This window comes from Rattus norvegicus, chromosome 14, assembly GCF_036323735.1.
Source record: "Rattus norvegicus strain BN/NHsdMcwi chromosome 14, GRCr8, whole genome shotgun sequence".
In the NCBI taxonomy this organism is placed as follows: domain Eukaryota; kingdom Metazoa; phylum Chordata; class Mammalia; order Rodentia; family Muridae; genus Rattus; species Rattus norvegicus.
In genome coordinates, this window is record NC_086032.1 from 12,396,305 (window position 1) to 12,416,361 (window position 20,057).

The following is a 20,057-nucleotide window of genomic DNA, read 5'->3' on the forward strand; positions in this document are numbered from 1 at the left end:
GGGTTCCTCTCTCTTGACTCTCCTCACTGTTGGAGTATGACCTTGATGGTTGTCAGGTGAAATGAATCTTTCTGTCTCTAAGTTGCTTTAGGCATGGTGTTTTATCACAGAAATAGAAACTCTAACTCAACAATTTGTGTTCATCCTGAAGAAGCTTAGTGTAAAGAAAAAGAATATTGTGGATAGCTTTTCAGCTTTTGCCCCTATATGAAAAGGATTTGTAACGTTTGGTGGGGAAGAGGGGAGGGACAGGACAAGAGAAGAGAAAAACAGCAAAAGAAAATAGCTCCTCTTAGTGCAGTTATGAGCAGTCTTAGTTCTTTGTTCCATTAAATAAATATTACAACTTGCTATTAGTTTATCTTGGTTTGTGAGTTTTTTTGTTTGTTTGTTTTGTGGTTTACTCACTTGAACCTCACAAGAACAAGAATTATATCTGCATATTTCAAACTTGTATTCTAGAAGTTAGTTATTAATTTAATTAATATTTTGGCTAGCTTTATGTCAACTTGACACTAGCTAGTATCATTTGGGAAGAGGAATTCTCAACTGAGAAAATGCCTTCATAAGGCTTGCCTATAGGCAAGTCTATAATACCTTTTCTTGATTGATATGAGAGGAACCAGCCCATTTTTTGGGTAGTGCCAATGCGATCCTAGTTAGGCTTACTATTGTTCTGGTGAAACACCACCACCAAAAGCAAGCGGGAGAGGAAAGAGTTTATCTGACATGTACTTCCACATCCCTGTTCATCATCAAGGAAATCAGGACAGGAACTCACTGGTCAGGAACCTGAAGGCAAGAGCTGATGCAGCGGCCAGAGATGGACACAGCCTATTGACTTGCTGCCCATGGCTTGTTCAACATACTTTCTTATAGAACCCAGGACACCAGCCCATGGGTTCGCCCACCCACAATGGGTGGAGCTATCCCAAATCAATCATTAATTAAGAGAATGCCCTACAGGCTTGCCATCGGTCCAATTTTACAGAGGTATTTTCTCAGTTGAGGCTTTCTCTCCTCTGATGATTCTACCTTGAGTCAAGATGGCCTAAAACTAGCCAGTTAATACCTCTGAGTTGTAGATATGTATAAGAAATCAGGCTGAGTAAGCCACCAGGAGCATGCGAGTTAGCAGCACTCCTCCATAGCTTCTGCATCAGATCCTGCCACTGTGTTCTTGCCCTGACTTCCTGCCCTCAGTATGGACTGCGCTGTGGAAATGTAAACTGAAATAAACCCTTTCCTATCCACATTGATTTTGGTCAATGGTGTTTTATTACAGCAGTAAAATTCTAAGAGAGTTAAACAAATGTTTATTTAATAAATTAAAGAAGGAAAAATGATTAACTGAAACATAATATATACAAGTGAGTCATCCTCTTATTAGGTATCTGATCTTCTCATTAGAAACAAACATATTAGATGTTAAAAGGGAATCAATGGTAATTAATGACAAGACACAGCATGCTGTAGAAGTTCAGAGAAAGAGCTTGAATTACTGGCACGATGAAGAAAAAGCCAGAGAGGTGGGGGACTGGGGTTGCTTCATCAGCATCAACTCTGAATGTTTTATGTACTGCAAGTCCATGTTTCTCAAATAATGCAGTTTCATGATAAAGCATGGTCATCGTATGAAAAGGCCATGTTTTCAATGCTCTCTGTGAAACCAGTGTCAGCATGAAACTTACCGGGCACTTCAGTGATAACCACCTGCATGGCCTACTAGAGTATGACTGAACCCCTGGGCTCTGTGGGTCTGTTAGCCCATCTGATAAAAGGAGGGAATCCAGAGCACCTAATGCTCTGAAGTATGCTGTTCCTGTTCCCTCAGGCTGACTGGAGTGCCCATCTGCCTTGGTTTTCAGCAACTGCAAAGAAGCCCAGCAAGCAGGGGATGAGACATCTACTAGGTAAGGGAGAAAGTCAATTCTTAAAATGCTTGACATTTAATACAATTGTCTCTAAGGGTCTGAGGTAATTTTTATGCAATATGGCAAAATATTTCCTACACAAGTCCAAGCATTTGGCAACTTCCTATTTTAGTAGAATAAAATTTGATGACTTCCTAATTTTATCTACATGGTTACATGATTATTACAGACTTTCATTCCTATAAATGCATTTTGCCTTACATTCCCAAAACAATGGTAGAAAATGTGTGAGTCATAGTACAGAGATTATTGACTATTAATATCTATTTAAGTAAATATATGTATATATACTAAGTATGCTATACATTAAGTATCTATTCTTTTATGAAATGTGTATTACACTCTCGATATAGCAGTGGTTATGGTAGTTTGGGAGGGCACTAGTAATCATTTTGTCATATCAAATTGTGTTTAGCCATTTGGTCAATTAATTTTACACTAAACATTATAGCAAGGTATGACAACACAGAGAGAGACAGAGAGAGACAGAGAGAGACAGAGAGACAAAGAGACAGACAAAGACAGAGGGAGAGACAGAGACAGAGAGAGAGAGACAGAGACAGAGACAGAGACAGAGAGAGAGACAGAGAGAGGAAGGGAGAGGGAGAGAGAGATAATGGTATTTTAAAAAATTGCCAGATACTCATCTACTAAATTAAACTTCTTTTGTTGTATCAGTTACTTTTCTGCTACAGTAACAATGAACGCCATATCCAGAAGCAACTTAAGGGAGAGTGTTTATTTTGGCTTTACAGTTCCAGGGCATTCATTGGCATCTACCATGGCAGGGGGCAGCAGGAAACTGGCTAATCACATTTCCTTGGCACACCATGTAAAAGGGAGAGAACAGAAAGCATCACAGGATAGTAACTCGCAAACCCATCCTGAATGACGTACTTCCCCCAGCAAGACTCTGAAACCTAACTTCTGAAATCTCTCCAAGCAGCACACCAACTGTAGACCCAATGCTCAATATCTCTGCCTATGGTGGCCTTCCTCATTAACACCCCCACCCCCACTTTCTCTAGGCCGAGTAACCTCAGTGAAGTGAGGCCTTGAAGGTTAGCTTGCCAGTGCTTCGACTTAACTGCTGTAACAGATTTGGGAAATGCCTGAGAATACAAGGAAATTTTAAGAAACTTTGTCGTTACATTCAACTGATTATCTAGAATGAATCACACGTATTCTAAAACATTCAACATTACAAAGTGACTTGCTACCCTAGAAGCAACTAAATTTGTTTGAAGTATGTTATTCACGTTCAGAGAAACAGACTTTTTGGAAACATATAGGGAAAAATTAAGAGCTTTGGAAGACCAATGATCTATTTTGATGTACATCCTAATTACATGAAAGAAACCTTAGCACAGTTCTACCCATGCTTCTAGGAAGATGGATGACTTCTAGACCAGTCCCCTACTGTCTATCTGAGAATTTACAGGTGACTATGCAATGCTGAAGATGTCAAAACCCACTGTTTTCAACTAAACTCAATAAAACAACAACAAAACCTTATAGTTGGGTAGGCTACCTATTAAATGGCTCTCTCTGCCTGCCATTTTGTTAATTATGTGTGACCCAGTGACCTACCTAGTGACCCAGACAGGCAGTTGACCAAGCCAGGTAGCCTCTAATGAGCCTTACAGCCCAGCAGAGAAGGTATACAGTGGACAATTCTGTCTAAAGGGATGCCTCCCCTAGAAGGGAAGAACATGGCACAATTGGACACTATATAATCAATCAAGAACAGCATTATGGATAAAAGTTATGAGGAAGGAAAATGGACTCAAGCTTCTTTGGAGAGAAAAAGAGGAAGAAGAGGACTGCATATCTAAGTAAGTCATCATGTGACCCAAGATGGCTAGAGGATAGGAGTAGGCTTGCAACTGTTCCTAGGAAGACAGCAGACCCAGTGTCAGCACTCCAGGAGGATAGCATTTTGCTCTTCCTCAGAGATGTTTCTAAAGGAAGACAGAATGGACATCTCTTTTCCATCTATCTCCACTACCTTGAATGACCTGAACAGAAGCAAAGATAATGGGAGAGAGTGGGCAGAATAAATGCTCCTGTCATGATTAAATTTCAGCTTTCCCCCTCAGGGACATATACACTATAGACTGAAGAAAAGTCCCCCAACAGTCCACCCCCAAAACAGCAGGCTTCTGCCATATGCTGTCCTAACCTGCCTCCCATTGCCTAGATGGAAGTTGGCCAACCAAATTCATATAACACATTTGAGCATAATTCCATTTCTTTCAGTAAACAACAAACTGATTGCTTCTTAAATATCATTTCACTTCTGTAAACTTAAAACAAAGATCGAGTGTTACTGGACAATACTCTTAACATTTTCACATTTTGAATGAAAGGTGTTCACTTCAAGGTTACATTAAGTTTACTCATGGAGGATAAAATAACCAGAGGAATTATTTGACCCACAAATGATGAGAAAGCTAGTTAAAAATCAAAGCTGAAACTCAAATTCTGATTGTTATCCAGTGTTCCTTTCATGAACACAGATATTTTTATTGCTATTCTATATTTCTGTATTTGCCATTATATTTTTGTGTTTATCATTATATTTTTGTATTTATCATTATATTGCTGCTCTTAGAAAATCAAAAGATATCTTAGTAAAGACCAGCAATCAACACGAAACTTATCAGAACCATCTAGTATATGACCAGTTATTTTCTAAAATACTGGAGCATAGGTCTTCGTGTCCAAACAATAATATAGCTTAGTCACACTTGCTGGCACACTAGGAATGTCTTAGATACTGGAAAGCACAGGTGACTACAGGTCAGTGGTTCCCCACCTGTGGGTCATGACCCTTTTGAGAGTCAGTGGACACTTTCTGCCATTGTAGCATATCAAATATCTTGAATATCAGATATTAACATAACAATTCCTAACAATAGCAAAATTATAGTTATGAAGTAGCAACAAAATAATTTAATGATGGAAGTCAACACAACATGAGGAATTGCATTAAAGGACCACAGAATTAGAAAGTTTGAGAACCATTGTCATAGAAGTGATGGTGAATCAGTTACTGTTAATACCATGGGGCTTTTTTTATCAGGTTCATTTTAACACCCCAAAATCTGTGGCTCCTTTATTTAATTGACATATGTAAACATCACATGCACAAGAACAAGTAAAAGTGGTCCTTCCTATCATGTTGCTCTAACAGATGCGAACTCCTAGGAATTATGAACAGGCTTTCAGCACTGGAGTCATCAGAAAAATACTCTTTGGGAACACTTCAACTCAAGGTAATGCCCATCAAAGAAAGACAGTAGACATGAACTCTCCCTGGCAGCACTCTGTCAGCTAGCATCTGTCACAGGGTACATAACATTTCTTCTGTAAGAAATATCATCCAATATCTGGATTCCCATCCAGGTACAAAGTTATTAAAGTAATGTGGCATTGTATCCATCCTCATGGGAGGCTTCTTTACTCAAAAGAGAACACTTCACTGTTCTCTCTCTCTCTCTCTCTCTCTCTCTCTCTCTCTCTCTCTCTCCCTCCCTCCCTCCCCCAGAAGCATTTCAAACTTGGATACTTTTTTTGTTCTTAAATAAATAAATAAATAAATCAGATGGGGGTGGGCAAGAATGAGCATTTTCCACATTTTGCATTTTCAGAGTCTCAAATGCGACTTGCCTTGATAACTAAATTTATTATTAACTGTGTATTTCATGATGTTAGTGACAATATGTTAATGTGATTTTTCACGTCCTCCTGTGGTGAACAGATGGCTCCTTTTACTTTACTTTCCACATCAAGTGTGATTATTTCTTGGTGCCAAAAGCCACCTGCCGCTCTTCGGTCTCCAGTCTAATTTTTTATGTTGGTAAAACACAGCAGGACTTGTTATCAGTTGGATGGCATCTTAATAAAAGGAGGCATGCCAACATATTGACATCATGTTCAAGGGGAAATTTCAGCCCCTTCAAACCCTTAACCCCTTTCCCAACCCCCTTTTAAAAATGAGGGGTGAAAACAAACAAACAAGCACACAAACAAACAAGCACATAGATAAAATGCAAAGATCCTACCAGTTTCAAGATGTGTGATTACAATCATTGGGCCCACAGCCAAGATGCTGAATTGGGCTCCCTTTGTTCATAAACCCAAGCACCTCACTCAGGCCTCTGATCTTTCATCCTGTGTAATAATTAGCTGTAACATATTCCAAAGTCAAATGTAAACAGGAATACATTAACATTGAGATTGGTGTCAGGGCAATTTTCATTGGGAAGATGATATAGAACATGAGTGTGCACATAGGTAGATACAATCAAAAATTCCAAAATTTGACTGTTTAGAAAATTCCTTTTAGATCTCAGAATATTATATTCATTGGCTAGCCCATCATGAATGTTTATCTAGAAAGTCATGCCTTCCAAATGTGAATTGCAGTGACTCCCATGACCCACACTTAACAGAGAGAACAGGAGTAATAAACCACAGTAGCTTGTTTTAAATTTTCCATTCTTCATTAGAACAAAGAGAGAGCGTGTGTGAGGTGATTTGTGGTCCAAGAAGAGGTCTTGCAGGCGATTGGATAGCATGGCTCTCAACAGCTGGTCCAGCACATTTGGGAACAGCATGTAGAAAAATGCATCCGTGTTTTGAAGATTGCCAACTGTGATGATGTATCAGTTAAGACACAGCCTGAAATAGTCAGATGGCCTATCTACAAACAATATGAACAAATGCCCTTATCATCCAGCCACACTTAAATCAGGACTAAGGATTCATGACTTTTAGTAAATTCTAACCTCTCACAATGAGTCCTACTCTTGTGATAAAACCAAGGATCAGTACACTTGGGTATCCGAAATGGTGGTAAAGAGCCAAGCAGTTAAAACAGGCAGCTGTCCCCGCCCTCTGAGATTTGCAGAATTTATAAAAAGCGAAAGAAAATGCCTACAATAAAAGGCAATTATCTTAATTAAAATAATTCAGAATGGATATGTTTATTGGGATGAAAAAGTATAACTCGGTTATTCGGCACTGAATCTCTCAGTGACTTTGTGCCCCTCCATTGTGCAAGCATAGGAAGCTTCATGGGATGGATTTGCATTAATTATGTTCTGCAGTCCCATCAGCTTCTTAGTTGTGCTGTAGTTTCCCAGCTGCTATAGCAGTAAGGTTAACTGTCCTTCGAAAGCCCATGGGTTAAAATGGAGCCCACAGCATGGTGCCATGGGAAAAGATAGATCTTTAGGAAGAAGAGCCTGGTGGGAGGTGCTTCTGACATTGGTGATAAAATAATGGGGGAGGGGGTTACATTATTTGGCCAAGGGAGACACTTTCCTTGATATACACTCCCGCAATTGCTACCTAGAAATCCTATAAGAGCCTAAGTAATGGATTCAACCCTCTAAAACTTAGGCAAATTAAATAATTTCTGTTTAAATGTTACTTATCTCAGATATTTTGTTATAGGAACAGAATGGCAGCACACACGCCAACACTGTATTAAGCACATTAACAAACGTACAAAAAAAATTGAAATACTTTCATCACCAGACCACTATAAGCATCAAGTAGAAACAACATTTCTTATTATAATAACTTCCTCATGTCTTTTCATCTACTTACTCACTTCTGATCATTATTCAGCCTACTTTAATAATGTTAAATTACAAAAATGCTACTAGTTCCTCCAGAAATCAAATTTTAAATTATCTTTATTTAAGGGGTGGGAGACCTCAGGAAGGGGTAGGTGGCAATCTTTATTCGGCTGTAGATTAGTTAGTTATACATGGATGTTTGACTCTGAGGCTTGGCCACTATGCAATTCTATGATGTCTTCAGGAAGAAACCAACCATATACACTGCTCATCTTCTTTAACCTGGCTTAGTAGGCTCCCATCAACTTCTATATCTATGTCATTGTTCCCATGAGGCTCAGTGCATAATTGAAAGTTCACATCGAGGCCCATGGAAGACCATCTTCTTACAGATAGTTACACTGGCCTTCGCTTAGGAAAGACTAGTAAGTTCAAAAGCTACATAACCTTGGAGGGCAGTATTCCAAAATGGGCCTGTGGGTGTGTCAGAGTGGCTGAGCCATTTAAAAAAGAGGGTTACGGGATTCATTAAGGATAAAGAGCTCAAGAAGGAAGACCAAAATGTGGACGCTTCAGTCCTTCTTAGAAGGGAGAACAAAATACTCATGGGAAGAGATACAGGGACACAGTAGATCCCAAGACTGCCTGACCTGGGGACACATCCCATCTGCAGCCACTAAACCCAGACATTACTGCTGATGCCAAGAAGCTCTGGGTGTCTCCTGAGAGGCTCTTCCACAGCCCTACTGATACAGATGAGGATGGTTGCAGCTAACCATTGGACTGAACAAGGGGACCCCAATGGAGGAGTTAGAGAAAAGGAGCAGAAGGGGTTTGCAACCCCATAGAAAGAACATCAATATCAACCAACCAGACCCTACCAGATCTCCTAGGGACTAAACCACCAACCAAAGAGGAGGGACCCATGACTCCAGCTACATATGTAGCAGAGGATGGCATTATCTAGCATCAGTAGAAGGAAAAGCCCTTGGTCCTGTGAAGGCTCATTTCCCCAGTGTAGGGGAATGCCAGGGTGTTGAGGTGGGACTGGGTGGGTGGAAGTGGGTGCATCTTCGATAGAATCGTTGTAGGGGGAAGGAGGTATGGGAGAGTGGGAAAGGGGATAACATTTGAAATGTAAATACATAAAATATTCAAGAAAAATAAAATTAAAAAAAAAAGATAAAGAGCCAAGCTCTTTTTTCAGAGAGGCAGGTGCTTGCTAACTTGGAACTGTCCTATGGTATTCTGAGCTACCAGCAACACCGTTCATTCATCCTGATACTCTCTCCAATAATGAGATGTTTTCCTTGACCAATTAAAGTTCATGCTTTCAGAGTGAACAACAGAACGCAAGAAAAACAAGAATTAAAAGTACCTCAAGTGGTCGTCACTGCGTTTACTGGCTCTACAATCTTTCAAACTAGCAAATCTCCTGAGCCATAGTTAAAGTATAAGGTCAGCAGGAAAATTAGTAAGTTATAACTTTTAAAGTTATCTTAGAAATGGTTTGTTTCACATTAAGCCTGGACTAATATAATGCAGACAGACACTTGGCTTCTTGTTTTGATTGGTATGATCAGACAAACCTGGCCAAAAGCTAGTTGATAAAAATGGAGAATATTTTAAGCCATGCTGGAAGGACATTCTTAATTGAGACGATCTTCCATGAAGTAATTGATTACCCAGTATAACGGAGGTAAGGATATGACGATGTAACATAAAGGTCTTTGTGGAGGCTGGATACCCGTTCAAAATAGCTGCACAAAGCTTGCCTGATCTCATCACCGGGCTACTGTCCCAGGTGCCATCTGTCTCAGAGTGTCTCTGATAACCTAATGGAAGTGGATATTTGTGAAACCCACCTGCCCTGCTTTTATTAACCTCTTGCTGTGTTCGCAGTGAGTTATTAATACTTCTGCGTTTTATAGAATAATTTTAATTTGCATAAAAATTTAATTTCCCCTCTCACACCTTTTCTCTTTCACTTGGAGTGCAGGACAAGTCCAATGTTAAAGTTTCAATATTAAATGTAAAACAAGCTTCTCATACTAGGAACCCAAGTGGTTTCCCTGGGCAAACAGGAGTTCAAGACAATTTTCTGTAGTTCAGAGAAGCAAATTAAGCATTTTCCTTGCAGAAGTTCCCAGGTCTTAGAAGTTGAGTTTTCTTTCATATTAATTTTTTCTCAAATAATTCCTCCCTCTGTCTTTTGTTGATAACCCTAACAAAGGCAATTAACCAATAAGCATACTTTTCTAATGACTCCCAAAGTGAAACTTCAAAATTGCCCTTTTAAGGATAACGGGTCGCATATAACAATTTATAATGCATGCTAGGCTATTATGTAAAAATAAATACAAGTAAATTATCTTGACTTTATCATAATTATTTAACCAAGTGAGGAATATAATCAGTGTTCATTAATTCACTTAACAAACTTTTTGATATCCTAGGTTTGAGTCAAGCTGTAAATAAAGGATTAAATATAATAGCCCCAATCCCATGTCCTCATTGAACTTAAAATATAGGGGTGCTGATGTGGGAAAAGAAATAGCTAAAATAAATTGCCCTCAGTAACAGGGTATGCACCATTAATGACAAGTCAGTTTAATTGGTATGGTTCTAACTTAAAGACCAGGGCAATGTTTTACACAGCACTATATTATTGCCTACAATAAAACATAGAACAACTGTCTTATGGTTACACTGCTGTGAAGAGACACCATGATCGTGTCAGTGCTTTAGAAAAGAAAACATTTCAATTGGGGTTGGCTTACAGTTTCAGAGGTTCAGTCCATTATTACCATGGCAGGAAGCATAGCAGCCTGGAGGCAGACATGGTGCTAGAGGAGCTTAGGGTTTTACGCCTTGATCCACAGACAGCAGGAGACTATGTACCACAGTGGGCATAGCTTGACCATATATGAGACCTTAAAGACCACCTCCACAGTGATACACTTCCTCCAAGGCCACACCTACACCAACAAGGCCACACCTCCTAACAGTGTCACTCCCTTTGGGTCAAGCATTTAAATAGATGTGTATGGGTGTGAGAATAGGTATGGAGGCCATACCTATCAAAAACATCACAAACAATCCTCAGAACATATTGGATAATTATTGAATGAATGGATGAATTTAAAACTTTGTAATGTCAATATCAATAAAGACTTTAAGAAGGGGTTATGGCTGAGCCCAGTATCATCTGACTGTAATCTGATCACCTGGGAAGCTTTAAGCTTTTCACTTTTTGGTTCAATTGTCTCTAAACACTCTTTGTCAGCTTTCATTCAAGAAACTCAGTCAGTCAGCTTCCTAAACTGAATCGTGACGTTCATGTGATGACTCAATGACTATAACTTGCCGTCAGTGGCAGTGCATAATCCATTTCTTTTATCATCAGAAGACTTTATAGTTAAGTACTTACCTTCAAGAGAAAAATTTTAAAATAGTGTAAGACTTAAGAACTAAGGTAGATGAGAACATGAGTTTCTATATTTTGGTGTGATTGGAAAAATGTATATAAAGGAAAATGGATTAAATCGTCTTATTAAATATATTATTTTGAACCTAAAATGTCTCTCTACTGTTAAACACAAGAAGAGAAAAATTAAAAGCAGTTTATATAGTATGTTGCATGAAAACCCAGAAAGATAGAGTCCGACAAACTAGCAAGTGGCCCTGACAGACTGTTTTAAAGTGAAGGGAGACATGATCAAGAAAATCTGGGCAGCTCCTTGTTTGTTCTGTCCCTTACCATCCAACTTGCACCCACATGTTACCTTTCTTTGCCTCGCTTTATAATTCCCGAAGGGTTTGCTTAAATGGGAAATAAGATCCGGTGAAGCTAATGAAATCACAGTATCTCAGTACATTGCCTTATTCTCTGTACTCTTCTGTTTGGTTCCCACTAAGAATAAATAGAGTCTCATCATTAAGCTTACTCTGACCCCATGTATGTGCTAATGTAGAAATTGATACCAGTCATTTATTGGCTATTAAATAAAATTTAACTGATTATTAAGTACTTTTTAATCACCAACTTCACAGATAATAGAAAATTTTAAGTTTTCGTTAAGTGGGTTTTTACTCTGGCCAACATGAAATGGAAAAGACTGGCCTACCTCCTCACATGAAACAACTAAAAGGTGAACAAACATATATATGAAGTAATTTATAAAATTCATGACAGTCGTGCATAAAGCCAGAGCATGAAAGCAATTCTTGAGAGTGAGGAGCATGGGTGTGGGCACCACTAGCTCACTGCCTTGTTTTGAGCCACGGAGGAATACGTTACCCAGGTGAAACACAGTGGAAGTGAATACCGAGGACCCAGAGCTGATCTTTCATAGATACTGAGGTAGGTAACCTGTGCAGGGTGCACAAAGTAAAGTAGAGCTGTGCAGGAGTAAAGGAGTTGTTTCAGAGAGCACCCAGAGTATTCAGCTCAGCACTGATCCATGATCCCTTACGAAGAAAATGCCTGAGGCTGAGAAATGCACAGGGCAAGAAAAGGATTGGATATGAGCCCAGGACTGGGAGCTAAGACTGTTCCCACCAGCCACAAAACATCATTTGCTTAGAGTATACACACACACACACAGAGACACACAGACATACACAGACACACAGACACAGACACTCACCCACAGACACACAGACATACACAGACACAGAAAGACACACAGACAGACACACACACACACACACACAGACACACACACACACGCACACACACACACACACACACAATCTTTTTAATACCAAGGAAAATAATTACTCATTGCCTGTATTTCTTCTAACAATTTTAGAAGTAAAGTTGGAATGCAGTAGACTTGAACTTGTCAGTGTGAATCTCTAAAAAGGTAACCCCAGCTGCTGTGAGTTTATACAAGCAACAGCCCGACCGTGTTCAGAAGATCTCATTTTGGGTGTTTCCTCTCTTTCTGGTTTCTACAGAGTTTCTCTTCCCTTTCCCATGATGTTTTCTGAGCCTTGTAGCACTCTCCACTCTCAATTAACCTCTGTGCTTAGAGAAGGTTTGAACCTCTGTATAAATCACTATCCACTGCCAAAAAACGCTTTCTCTGATGCGGCCTGAGATCTGCGCTAATCTAAGTGTAGAGAGTTGACTTCAGAAGGTAGTTTGATGCTAAGCCACTTTGGCAGAATAATAGTAGTGTGTTCTCAGAGACCGTGACATGAGCTGTGGCTTCTTGGGAAGATTTATAGTTACAGGGATGAGTTACATCCTGTGGGGAGGGCCTTAAATCTCGATCAAAGGCTGTGGGTTGGTTGTCACCATCATGTGTAGACCACAGTTGCACCACGGATGCTCATGTCTCCCCAAATGTGTCATTACTCTAGCTTGCAAAGTTCACAGTGGGGTTAACACTCTTGATACCCCTCCGACCACCCACAACCCAATACTGCCCTGGGTCTTTCTAGTCTATGAAAGATAAGGAGCAGGGAGGACATTCCCAGGTCATTTCTATCTTGATTTCTCCATATCCTGGGATCAAAGTCAGTGGTGGAGAGGAGCTCATGTGGCCTCCTACACCTAGCTGAGGAGCTGATGGCTCCTGGAAGAGGAAGAATGAGTTTTCTTTATGAGGATGGCCTAAGATAAGGTGTTCATCGTGCGAGAAGAACCTACAACCATGAACACAGAGGCAGGTGAGTTAGACTCAAGGGGTTTTAAGAAGAATACATGAGGGCCAGAGGGAGAGATGGCTCAGCCGTTAAAGGCTAGGCTCCCAACCAGAAATATAAGAAGAATACCTGAAGCTGGGGGGGGAGGATGGTGCGACTGGAGAGAAGTTGGAGTAGATCTTGTGAGGAGTAGGTGTGATCTAAACACATTATTCTTGTATGTATAAAATCGCCAAAAAAAATTTTTTTTTCCAAAATTGAAAGTAAAACTGGAGAGAAGCGACTGTTTCCAAGTGACTGATACACATCTGAGAACAGAGATCCGGAAGACTGACAGAGATGCAAGTGTGCCATCAGCCAGGTGAGCACCCCCACAGCACCTACCTGTAATCAAAAACCGTCAGACGTACCAAGACACGTGGGCATACAAGCTATAAGGCAGTCAATAAGATGAGGTCGAACAGAAACTGACATAGGTGGTAGTTTTGGCAGAAAATGACATTAAAAGCTATTCTGACTCTACCCCACGCGTTAAAGACAAGTTTGGTAGATATTTTTAAGTCCCTAAATTGAACTTCTAGGAATGAAAACTACACTTGTAGTGGGAAAATACCACAGATGAATTAACTGCGGGTTTAGACCTGGAGGTCAGTGGACTTGAAGCTGGAGCCATTGTAAACCATGCATTTAAATGCAGACAGGAAAATATCATTAAGACCAGTAGAAGGAGTGAATTTGTAAGACAAGCCCAGTGTGTGAGGTTTGAAACCTTAAAGGAGCAAACAAAGAAAATATTGGAAGAAATAATGACCAGAATTTTCCTAATTTGATGGAACCTATAAATCTGCAGATAGGTGACACAATGAATACCAAGAACAGAAAGGAGAAAAACCAAATAAGAGGGAGAAAAAAAAATCCACAATTCATCACGCCATGATAAAACTGATGGGAAAATATACCTGTTTTAAAAAATGAACAACAAAACCAGCAATAAGGAAAACTCTATCAGCAGTCAGAGAAACCAAGCTAAAGAATGACAGAAACAAATCTGGGTTAGGAAATAAGATTGTTGGAGTAACTGCTCCATGGTTGGTTTTTTTTTTTTTCCTTTTTTCCTTTTTTTTTTTTTTTTTTTTTTGGAGCTGGGGACCGAACCAAGCACTCTCCCACTGAGCTAAATTCCTAACCCCTTGCTCCAGCTCCATGGTTTTTAAAAGGAAAGAGTGGGAAAGGAAGTTAGAAATCTAAACCCAAAAAGAATTAAGACAAAATAATTTTCAGATGTCCAAACGTTGGGAGAATTCATGTTCCACATATCTGCTTTCAATACTAAATGTTAAGGATGTCTCATAGGTAGAAAGCGGGGGGAGGGCACAAATACAGAGCCACACATACTAGAGTTCAGAGCATACTGAATATTTTCTTACAAATTCCTGGAAATGGCGTGGAGAGGTGAGGGGCGGGGCTTGGGGAGGGGGTTGAGCTGAAGCTGTTGGACTGGCAACTGCGCCTGCGCACTCCAGCGTTCCTGACTGGCTGTTGTTCCCCCTCCCAACTGGCATCACCAGGGAAACCATCCCTGAGCCGCAATCCACTGACCAGTTTCATGGCAGACTCCAAGGAAACCCCTGAGGAGCCGTTGGTGGGAGCGGTGGTCCAGGGAACCAACTCCACTCGCTTTCTGGTTTTCAATCCCAAAACAGCAGAACTAGTCGGCAGTCATCAGGTGGAACTGACACAAGAGTATCCGAAAGAAGGATGGGTGGAGGAAGATCCCAAGGAAATCCTTCAGTCTGTCTATGAATGCATAGCGAAAACTTGCGAGAAACTTACTGAGGCGAACATTGATACTTCCAAGATTAAAGCTATCGGCGTGAGTAACCAGCGGGAAACCACTGTGGTCTGGGACAAGTTCACGGGAGAGCCCCTATACAATGCCGTGGTGTGGCTTGATCTCAGAACCCAGTCTACTGTGGAGAGTCTCAATAAGAAAATCCCAGGGAATAGCAACTTTGTCAAGTCTAAGACAGGCCTTCCACTTAGCACTTACTTCAGTGCTGTGAAACTGCGGTGGATGCTGGACAACCTAAGACCCATTCAAAAGGCTGTTGAGGAAGACAGAGCCCTATTTGGAACCATCGACTCGTGGCTCATCTGGTGTATGACCGGAGGAGTCAACGGAGGCATCCACTGTACCGATGTAACAAATGCGAGCAGAACGATGCTTTTCAACATCCACTCTTTGGAATGGGATAAAGAACTCTGTAAATTTTTTGAAATTCCAATGAGCATCCTCCCAAATGTACGCAGTTCTTCCGAGATCTACGGCCAGATGACATCCGGGGCTTTGGAAGGCGTGCCAATATCCGGATGTTTGGGGGATCAGTCTGCTGCTTTAGTGGGACAAATGTGCTTCCAGGAAGGTCAAGCCAAAAACACGTACGGAACCGGATGTTTTTTACTATGCAATACAGGCCAGAAATGTGTATTTTCTGAACATGGCCTTCTGACTACAGTGGCTTACAAACTAGGCAAAAATAAGCCAGCTTTTTATGCCTTAGAAGGCTCTGTTGCTATAGCTGGTGCTGTTATTCGCTGGCTAAGAGACAATTTCGAACTTATAACGTCCTCGGGGGAAGTTGAAGATCTTGCAAGAGAGGTAGGCACGGCCTACGGCTGCTACTTTGTCCCAGCCTTTTCTGGGTTGTATGCACCTTACTGGGAACCCAGTGCAAGAGGGATAATCTGTGGTCTCACTCAGTTCACCAACAAATGCCATATTGCCTTTGCTGCATTAGAAGCCGTTTGTTTCCAAACCCGAGAGATTGTGGATGCCATGAACCGCGACTGTGGGATTCCACTCAGTCATTTGCGGGTAGATGGAAGAATGACCAACAACAAGATTCTCATGCAGCTCCAGGCAGATATTCTGCACATTCCGGTAGTTAAATCTGTTATGCCCGAAACCACAGCCCTGGGAGCAGCCATGGCAGCCGGAGCTGCAGAAGGGATAGATGTTTGGAGTATTGAACCCGAAGACTTGTCTTCAATGTTAATGGAACGATATGAACCACAAATCCAAGCCACAGAGAGTGAAATTCGTTTTTCAACATGGAAGAGAGCAGTGATGAAGTCAATGGGTTGGGTTACAGCCAAGGATCCTGAAAGTAACGCTAACCCTGTCTTCGCTTGCCTGCCCTTGGGGTTTTTTATAGTGAGTAGCATGACGTTATTAATTGGAGCAAGGTGTATCTCATACGCTGAAGAATAATTCCAACCACAGACTTGCAATGTGAGAGTTTATACAGAATGAATTCCATCTTTTAGTGTGAGACTAATATTATAGGTTTATTTTTACCTATAAACTACTTGCTACAGGATCCCAATGATGCTCCTACACATACTCCTTAAAGGTTTTGAATAAAGAGAGTACATTAGAAAACAATATGAAAAATCTCATGTTCTTAAAATCTACAGTTAAAGTTGTCATGATGGAGAAAAGCACTGTTTTCTTTTTTGGTATTTTATTTGACATGCAACATTTACATTTGTATCATATAGAGAAGCCCATTAATACATTCAGATCCCAAGGCAGCCAGTAGACAGAATGAGGACATCTTGATCACTCCAGATGTAAATCCTTTAGGTTAAGCAGTCATATGTGTAGGGCAACGTAACATTTACCAAGGGAAAAAATGTTTTCTAAAAAGGTAGTACTTTTTAGTACTACCTTTTAGTACTTTATAGCATATGTATAACTACTTACATTCAAAAATTTTAAAATAGAACATAATTTATGTTGATAAAGGAATATAAATGTTAAATATATTAAATAAATGTAAAGTATTCCTTATGTCTTACACTCTCTTTTGACTATCTTCAATCTAAGCTGAAAAACAAAAAGTTACAGAGTAAATATTGTAGTACATATAGTACTTTATATAATATAGTATTACATAATATAAACAATATATATCATATAAATTTATCATTTATTAGAAAATTAGATATTATTTAATATGTTATATTTATTTATGTTTATATATTTATATTTGTGCATGTACGAATACATATTATATATAATATGTGACTTAAAATATTGTAAATATCCATAAATATTAAAATATATATATCATAAATATAATAAGGCTGCAGTAAATACTGTTTTCAAAAGGGGATTATAAAAACGTAGTTGCAAGAGAACAAATGGCAGCATCACTTTAAGCTTCCAATAACATGTCATTTGATGTGACATTTCATTTATGTTTTAAAATGCACACTACAAAATCTAAAGTAAAAGAAAAATTAATTCTTTAACTATCTAAGTTAGAGCCATAAAATACTAAACTGATCCTAAGTGCAGTGTAAAACAGATAAAAATAATACGTAATGAATAGGAAAATACATTCAAATATAATCATGATGAGGAACACGGTAACTGTAAGTCTTCCAGTTATTTCTAATGAACAGCAATACTATGAAGCTAAGGCAAGATCCAGTGTGCATGTTCACCCAGAAAGCACTAATCATGTGCAGAAGCAAAGGTTAAAGGTGATCAAATTGGAAAAGATGTGCTGTGTTAAAATTAATCAAAAGAAATCTGAAGTACTTATTTCTGTGCTAAATGGCAAATTTCAGAACAAAGAGTATTACCAGTGATCAAAAGATGATTTTACAATGATAAAGGTAAAAGGATATACTCATTAATGCTCATAGTAATCATAAATATTTTTGTACTTGACGATCAAGCTTGAAAGTGTACAAAGTATAAACAGTAGAAATAAAATATTAATTCCAGCAAGTATTTTCATCACAATAGGACATGCAGACACAAATTCTGAAAATATAGAATATGTGAATAATCCCATGAATTGACTTAGTGGGCATTCATAGAGCATGGCTCTGACAATGGCATATATGTTCTTTTCAGGTGTTCCTGAGACATCTGCCACCATAGACCATAATCAAAGCACAGCCCATTTGGCTTCCAACTTTTTATGGATCTAAGTACATGGAAATAATCTTTGGAAAATTCCTAAGTACTTGGAAATTATGGTTTATTTTAAAGAATTTTTAGTTGAATTTGTTCTATTAAATTCATCTTATTAACATGTGTGAACTACTTTTTAAATTTTTATTGTCAAGAGCTTTCCATAAAATGAATTATACAAGATTGATCAGAATCAAAGTGTATATACACCTCAGTGAATGTCTGCACACCTTAGAACGGCCACTCTGAAGCTGTGCAGTCTCGTTCATGTAAAATTTTAGAAAATACAAATTAGAAGCCAGAGAGATGGCTCAGTAGGTAAGAAAGAACACTGGCTGCTCTTTCAGAGGACCTGGTTTTGATTTCCAGTACCCATTTGTCACAACTGTAACTCCTCTTCCAGAGAATCTGGTGCCTTTTCAGTCTAATAAAGTCACTAGACACAAACATACATGCAGGCAAAGCACATTTTTAAAAATACACACAAAAACTGAAAAAACATTTAAGAGAAACTACAAACCACAAGGACAGAGAGTAAACCATCTGCTGCTTTGGAACTGTGGGAAAGAGGAGGAGTGAAGGAGAAGAGGTACCTGCTTATGGTCATAGAGGGAGACACAGAAAACTGAAGGGTGACCAGCATGTCTATTATATTAGAGGCGATGATGGCTTCAAGAATGAATATGATCAAAGAGTTAATCAAATACACTCTATTTAGAAAAAAAGAACAAGTATACCTCAAGACTTTTTAAAAAAACATCTTCAAGCACTGAATAAACACAAGCTAATGCTTGTTCTTCTCTAGTGTGCACACTGAGGGAGCGCTACCATGCCACAGTTGACTGCAGCATGGCATGCATGTGCTTGTCCATTCTCTGGGCTGCATTTAGGAAGTATGAGTGTGACCTATAGGCTGTGGTCCAGGTAGTTCAACAATGACCATCTACCAATGGAATGTCAAAGAATCCATTAGTTGCTCAGTAAACAGGCTGTATGTTTCTAGTCTTAAGTATAAGCCTAAAGAAGCAGACACTCTACTGCCTGTGAAGGAATGGACTTGCCAGGAAGAACAACAGGCCAAGAGAACAAGCTCCCTTCTCCTGTGTCCTTTATATAGACTGCCAGCAGAAGATGTGACCCAGATTAAAGGTCTAGCCTTCCACCTCAAAAGATACAGATTGAAAGTGGGGGCTGCCGCTGCAGAGAGCCCGTGGGCAGCACCCCACGAGCGAACTTGAGCCTCGGGACCACAGGTAAGACCAAATTTTCTGCTGCAAGAAAGCTGCCTGGTGAACTCAAGACACAGGCCCACAGGAACAGCTGAAGACCTGTAGAGAGGAAAAACCACACGCCGGAAAGCAGAACACTCTTTCCCCATAACTGACTGAAAGAGAGGAAAACAGGTCTACAGCACTCCTGACACACAGGCTTATAGGACAGTCAAGCCACTGTCAGAAATAGCAGAACAAAGTAACACTAGAGATAATCTGATGGCGGGAGGCAAGAGCAGGAACCCAAGCAACAGAAACCAAGACTACATGGCATCATCGGAGCTCAATTCTCTCACCAAAACAAACATGGAATATCCAAACACACCAGAAAAGCAAGATCTAGTTTCAAAATCATATTTGATCATGATGCTGGAGGACTTCAAGAAAGATGTGAAGAACTCCCTTAGGGAAACACAGGAGAACATTAATAAACAAGTAGAAGCCTACAGAGAGGAATCGCAAAAATCCCTGAAAGAATCACAAAAATCCCTGAAAGAATTCCAGGAAAACACAATCAAACAGTTGAAGGAATTAAAAATGGAAATAGAAGCAATCAAGAAAGAACACATGGAAACAACCCTGGATATAGAAAACCAAAAGAAGAGACAAGGAGCTG

At 39.7% G+C, this 20,057-nt stretch overlaps 1 protein-coding gene across 1 annotated transcript; it reads left to right on the forward strand.

The window, feature by feature from the left end:
* Positions 1-14,772: 14,772 nt before the first annotated feature.
* Gk2 (glycerol kinase 2) lies at positions 14,773-16,625 on the forward strand. The gene has a single exon (NM_001004077.1). It carries the CDS (start codon positions 14,787-14,789, stop codon positions 16,449-16,451), a length of 1,665 nt encoding a protein of 554 aa, NP_001004077.1. The 5' UTR covers positions 14,773-14,786; the 3' UTR covers positions 16,452-16,625.
* Positions 16,626-20,057: the final 3,432 nt, after the last annotated feature.

What these genes read in the sequence shown, in the direction of transcription:
- Gk2 (NM_001004077.1), top strand. Translation starts at nt 14,787, where the DNA reads ATGGCAGACTCCAAGGAAACCCCTGAGGAGCCGTTGGTGGGAGCGGTG.